Source organism: Rhinoderma darwinii, chromosome 4 (genome assembly GCF_050947455.1).
Source record: "Rhinoderma darwinii isolate aRhiDar2 chromosome 4, aRhiDar2.hap1, whole genome shotgun sequence".
Lineage (NCBI taxonomy): Eukaryota > Metazoa > Chordata > Amphibia > Anura > Rhinodermatidae > Rhinoderma > Rhinoderma darwinii.
Window position 1 is genome coordinate 259141292 of NC_134690.1, and position 7261 is coordinate 259148552.

The 7261-nt window shown below is 34.2% G+C and overlaps 1 protein-coding gene across 1 annotated transcript; it reads right to left on the reverse strand.

The window, feature by feature from the left end:
- Positions 1 to 2583: 2583 nt before the first annotated feature.
- LOC142761089 (oligodendrocyte transcription factor 3-like) lies at positions 2584 to 3619 on the reverse strand. The gene has a single exon (XM_075864275.1). It carries the CDS (start codon positions 3492 to 3494, stop codon positions 2670 to 2672), a length of 825 nt encoding a protein of 274 aa, XP_075720390.1. The 5' UTR covers positions 3495 to 3619; the 3' UTR covers positions 2584 to 2669.
- Between the last annotated feature and the right edge of the window lie 3642 nt (positions 3620 to 7261).

Sequence of the window (7261 nt, forward strand, 5' to 3'; positions counted from 1 at the left end):
TTCTTACAAGGTGTTTTTAATTTTTTTAAACTCATTTTTAAGAATATTTTCATAACAGACCTTGCTGTAAACTTCTGTACTCCTATAAATGCTTAATACTGATTATATCCTAATATTAGACACAAAAGTATGTCTGACCCTCGAAAATTCAAATTCAACTAGTTCCTTAACTTATAATTCATTACTTTAGGAAAGTATTAGTTCATTATTTAAGCAACAATTGTGCATTATATGATTTTACTTCATTTTAATTTAACAAAATGCTAATAATGTAACAAAAACTGACCAGAAAAATATAAATATATTTAATATATTTAATTATTTGATCCTAATGAGTAAAAACAAGTGCATGCTAAGATAACATGTATTTGCAGTACATACTACAATGTATTTGTTATAAGATTATACATTTCTGTTTGCTCTATACTATTTGTATTATACTGTAATAACAGTTTGTGTGCGTCAGTAAATATTTATATGTCTCTAACATTTTAGAAAAGTTTTTAACAAAAATTATGAACAAAACTTCAGTATCAAGTTGCTGATTATTTTATGTCACTCGGAAAAGCTTTTATGTAAACCTGTGTGAACAATTCCCTGGAGTCTAGGCTTAATTTCAGTGATTTTCACACCATCTATCAATGTGTTGGTTATAACATTAACAGAAAGTGGACAGCCCTCTGTTTCCTAAAAAAAACAATAAAAAGGAGCACGTCTTTGCTCATTTACACAACTTCTTCTAATGGTGGGAAAGAGCTGAGATTAGTTTGTGCCTCCTGGCAGTTTAGGTGAAATCATCCTGTCTTCAATTGCTATTCATTATGCTCCCAAAGAGAAATGGAAATTCAGACTGTGCTCCTTAAACTGACGACAGATCATAAAATGCTGATTTAGATAAACCTTTGTAATGTGTAATGATGAGAAAAACCTGTGCTACAGTAGGTGGTGCACAATTCAGTGATATCCCAAGAATTGATTTCTGTATGCAGGTACGTGGCAGTTCAATGAAAGTTTAGTGTTCTGATGATATCACTAATCACATATTTTTATCACCATTTATTCTAAACCCATCCATCATATCTGCAGCTCTGCTTTGCTTTGCTTTGCTTTATAAAGTTGTTCCTTTTCTTTGGAATAGTATAGAAAAAATATGAGCTAATATGAATGTGTGAAAACTAAGAAGCAAGTTTAAACCTTTCATGACCCAATATTAATGTAAACTTTATTGAAGTCCATCAATCCATAGACTTTCATCAAACTTCGCTACTGTTGGTTACATAAGTATTGTGTTTACTGATAATATATAACAGTGTTATTTGTTTAATACACATTTTAATATATACACAAATATGGATCACTACACACAAATCAGGTTCTCAGTAAAATATTTTAATAATTTGTTTTTACCCACAATTCATCTAGGTGGCATTTTAAATTTATGGTTAGAATAGGTACAGAGTTAGTGGCTAATAAGTTATGGTAAAATGTATGTTTCCTAATAGTAATACAGAGCTCCAGAAAACGGCATTATATTGCAGGGGAATGAGTTAATTGGTGCACTCTAATCTTTTACTGTGAACATAATCATCATCCAGCAATTAATTACCACTCTAGGGGAAAGATATTGAGTTAATTACTACATTACCTTGTGGCGTAGCATATACTGGATTATAAGAAGAAATCACTAAAAAGAAAATACGGATCTGTAGAACCTTTGTTAATTTGTATGTTCACAATTTCCAATTTAATTGTAATAGTTTAATTCAAAACGGTGCAAGAAATAAACACAAGTTATGTTCAAATATTTATTTTTATTTGAAACAGAGCAAGTTCATAATAAATATATTTATGCTTATCAAGAATATCAAAAATAAAGACACACGCTCTCTTTGAGGCTAACAAAATAGTTTCAAGCAAATGCTCAAATACTAAAAGGTAGATAAAAGAAGAACAAAACAAAATGTAACAGATACAAATACAATGGTTTTGAATTGGGACCTTTTCTTGATCCTGGCACAATGTAGTATATAGACATGGGCTCTGTACACAGGAAGAGGACAGTGCAGTGCGAGAAGACCAAAGTGACCGTTTTAAACTGGACACCAGTATAGAATTTGTTTTAGAACTGGGAACAGACACTTCTAGAGTCTTCTATTCTTCTACTATGTACAGTCACATTGACACCGGAAATGTCAGATTAAAGAATTCACTCATAAAATCCTTGTTACAAGGAAAATTGTACAGTTGCAAGTCAAATATTCCACAAGACTTAGCATGCATGGGTCTTTTCAATTCTCCGGTGGAAATGACATACACAGGTATTGGACAATCTTCCACAGATTTGCTGTATAACATGCTATAGTAACTTTTTTAACTATTCATTTCCCTGAATATATTTACATTATGACAACAAACTTACATATAACATATTATCACAACAGTTCACCTAATCTTCAACTTTTTGAGATATTTAATCTTTATAAAACAAAAAGGATGGTGGGAAAACTAAACAATGCCATAGGAAAATAAAAAATAATGCATGCAAACAGGATATTTATTTGCATCATCATCCATCACCACCAATATATATTTATATTTGCAATAAATACCAATACATGAAAAGTGATATTTAGCTCTCAAGCATGTTATTGTATATACAGTGTATAAAATCATTTCAGTAAGTCCTTAGTTTCTGCAGCGATCCTGTTCAGGCTGCCTGATAGAGTAGACAGCTGTGGTGGTGGTGGTGGTGGCATCTGACAGATAGTACAAGGACATGGGAGGCCTGCCCAATGCTGAAAACTGCTGCCAAGTGGGAGTGGATGGGTCAATGTAGTTTTGAGCAGTGAATGTGCTGGTCTAATACTGCCAATTCCTGGTAATGATTCACAAAGGCCAGAGGTGTTACTAGAAGACAATGCACTTCCCAGGATGGGATGCACCTGATGGATGGCGTTAGGTGGGTGAACTGGGTAAGTGGCAGAATGTCCCACAGTCCCACAGTGAAATGCAGAGTGATGTCCCCCATAGATCTCACCCACTAGCCGCTTCATTTCCTCCAGTGAACTTGTGATCATCAAGATGTAGTTTCTTGCAAGCAGAAGAGTAGCAATTTTGGAAAGTTTTCTCACTGACGGTCCATGAGCATAGGGCATGACTTCCCTCAGGCTGTCCATGGCAATGTTCAGGTCATGCATTCTTTTACGCTCCCTGCCATTGATTTTCAGTCTCAGCTTCTGCACATCTTGCTCCGACGGTTGCTTTTTAATTTTATATTTGTTGCTTTCTCCTTCAGATTTAGAACTGTGCCTTGCAATGACTTCATCTGACATCTTTTGCATGTTGTCATTCTGTGTAGAGGATACAGAGTTCATTCTGCTGTCCTGGTGATGGTGGTGGTGATGATGATGATGAGGGTGGTGACCTCTGAGATACATCTCATCCATATCTGGAGATGAGGCTCTGCTGGACATTGAGCTGGAATCAGAATTCATTTTATGAATATTTTACCTTTAAAAGAGTTACTCGGTTCTTGATAAAACGTAGTTGTCCTCTGTCAGCTAAAGATAGAGAGAAGAGGGAGAGAGGGACTTTCTCCCTTAGCTCTTGCACGCTCCTCTTTCCTTCAGGTAGTCAATGTGAGCTGTGAATGCCCTGCACGAAGACTAAAAATAGGAGCATTTATAGAGCTACTGCAGAGGAGAAAGACAAAAGAAGCCCTCCTATCTATAATGGTCTTGTTAGGATGACGTGCCATTATTCAGGGCGGTGCGTTTGACTGTCCCATTAAGCAAGAGGCCCTATTCATATTCATTGTGATGCCACACTGGGACAACTTGGTCAGGAAAACACAAAACCCTGTGAGTGACAGACTAACAACACATTGGCCACTGCATGGGCTCCCCTTCACTAATTCCCACTAAAACAGCTTATTATGCATGTGTACAGCCCTATAAAAGTTGTATGCATCAACATTTGGACATATGATATACATAGATATATCTATATATATATATATATATCTATATATATATATATATATATATATATATATATATAGATATCTATATATATCTATATATATCTATATATATATATATATATATATATATATATATATCTGTCTAGATAGATAGATAGATAGATAGATAGATAGATAGATAGATAGATAGATAGATAGATAGATAGATAGATAGATAGATAGATAGATAGATAGATAGATCTATAGATATATATCTATAGATGTATATGTATGTATGTATAGATAGATAGATAGATAGATAGATAGATAGATAGATAGATAGATAGATAGATAGATAGATAGATAGATAGATAGATAGATAGATAGATAGATAGATAGATGATTAGATACACGATAGATAGATAGATAGATAGATAGATAGATAGATAGATAGATAGATAGATAGATAGATAGATAGATAGATAGATAGATAGATAGATATGAGATAGATAGATAAATAGATAGATAGATAGATAGATAGATAGATAGATAGATAGATAGATAGATAGATAGATAGATAGATAGATAGATAGATAGATAGATAGATGATTAGATACACGATAGATAGATAGATAGATAGATAGATAGATAGATAGATAGATAGATAGATAGATAGATAGATAGATAGATAGATAGATAGATAGATAGATAGATGATTAGATACACGATAGATAGATAGATAGATAGATAGATAGATAGATAGATAGATAGATAGATAGATAGATGATTAGATACACGATAGATAGATAGATAGATAGATAGATAGATAGATAGATAGATAGATAGATAGATAGATAGATAGATAGATAGATAGATAGATTTAAAACAGCTTATCATTCACTATTTTATATTTGTTTCATTTCAATAATTGACAATAGAAAGCATAAATGTGTGTGTGTGTGTGTGTGTGTGTGTGTGTGCGTGCGTGCGTGCGTGCGTGCGTGCGTGCGTGCGTGTGTGTGTGTGTATTTATATATACATAAAACGTTTTTTTTAAAAAGGAACATACAAAATGCAAAATATGAATAGAAGTGATATATCGTATTTGTTGAAATAAAAATTATGCGCAAAATAGATCTTAAAATAATTGTATATTATATATCACACACTCACTCTCACACTCTCATAATTCTATCAAGAAGAACTTAAAAACGACATTAAAACATTAAAATATTTGAGTTATTGGTTTGAAAAAATTTTAAGTAATGTATTAGTGATGTTTTTACAATTTCCAGCCGATGAGTGAATGTTCATTTGTTTTATGTATGTGTGTATAGTATGTGTGTATGTATTCATGGGTGAGAGAAGGTTGGCACTACTGAAGGATTCACGAATCAGTAAAGTATATAGCAGATTTGTTCAAGGGTTCCTTGTTCAATAGCACAGTCGACTGCGCTATTAATTCCGTCCAAAAAACGGAAACCTTACGGAACGGAGACAAACGGGAAACCATGGGAAACCAAGCTATGATTTCCGTTTGCCTTTCCGTTGATGGGTTCCTCTGACAAAAAACTCAGACGGAACCCATCAACGGAAAGCAAACCCTGATGTAAACAGGCCCTTAACTGGTTGCCGACACAGGACGAAAATGCTCGTCCTGAGCGGCGAGTACTTGGAGCATTAGGACGAGCATTCTCGTCCTGTGTGACAGCCATCTGTGCGCGCGATCGAGAGCGGGGCCGTGGCTGTTATACACAGCCACGGCCCCGCACTGACAGCGGAGAGGAGAGAAACATCTTCTCTCCGCTGTTAACCCTTTGAATGACGCGATGAAAGCTGATCGCGGCATTCAAGGAGAGGGGACTGCACATTGATTGCGTCACAGAAAATAACTGTGACACGATCAAAGCCCATAACTTGTATGGCCAGACAGCCCAGGGTCCATTGAAGGACCCCAGGGCTGTCTGAACATATTTCCTGTTGTTAGGGCATACTGAGGTATGCCCTAACAACTGCCTGTGTACGATCAGTAACAGGCTAATGTACTGGCATATAGATCTATGCCAGTACTTTACAGTTAAAAAATTAAAAATCAAAATGATAAATCCCTTTATGGAATTAAAAAAAAAGTTAAATGAATGTAAAAAAAATTTATGATAAATAAATAAATAAAAAGTAAAAAAAATACACAGAAATACACATTTTTTTTATAATAAAGAAACTTTTTAAAATATAAGTCCCAAAACATGAAATAATATAGACATATTTGGTATCGCCACTACCGTAACAACCTGTACAACAAATGTATAACATTATTTATGATGATCGGTGTATGGTGTAAAAAAAATAAAATAATTAAAACTGCACTCGGAACTGCTTTTTTTCTGCATTTTCGCCAAATTAAAACTTTATAGAAATTAAACGATAATGTATTTGTACCAAAAAAATGGTACCTACATAAAGTACAACTCGTCCCACAAAAAACAAAGTTTCATACAACTATGTCGTACAATAAATAAAAGAGTTATGAGCATCGGGATGAAAAGAGGGAAATATAAAAAAATTGTTCTCTCCTCAAGGCCAAAATTGGCCATATCCTTAAGGGGTTAAACAAAAATGGAATGATTGCTTTTAAACACAAGCGACAACTAAAATGTATCAGGCTGATATAAACTAAATTACTTACAAAATGACTTATGAGCAGTTTTATTTGTATACTATATCCTAATTCCTAACAATTCCTAACATTATTTTTCCCTATTTTAAATGATCACACTTTATCAGTTTGCTCAGCAAACACTAACACATTTCCAATTAAGCTATGGTAGAACTAGGGATTTGATACAAGAGATAGTTTTCTCCCTATCACAGACTTCATGTGTTCATCATGCCTGATCGCCAGAAAACAGTTAGTGGGACGTGCGAGCCGCAACTCATGATGCAATGCCCGGAGACAGTGCAAGTCAGAGAGAGTAAGACTGTACTGTCGTAGGACACATGAGAATATTTGGCTGTTTTCTTAGTGCATGTGTCTGTGTGATAAGTTCTCTAAATGAAATGAAAATAAATAATTAGTTGAATAATATTGGAAGTTTACGGCTTTTAAAAGAGCACTCAGTGATTACCAGCTAGTGTGATAGTACTGAACACTATGTTGGGTGTCACTCCAAAATTTACAGGTAGTTGGGTTAATGTTTAAGAGATTATGGAGAGAGCGTGAGAACGTTTTATGTAAAGTTCATTACTATTCTACATTAACCCAATGGCTCTAAATATCTTTCTGTCTGAAAAATACTAATG

Excerpts from the sequence above, each read along its gene's own strand:
- LOC142761089 (XM_075864275.1), bottom strand. The coding sequence starts at position 3,494 with ATGAATTCTGATTCCAGCTCAATGTCCAGCAGAGCCTCATCTCCAGAT.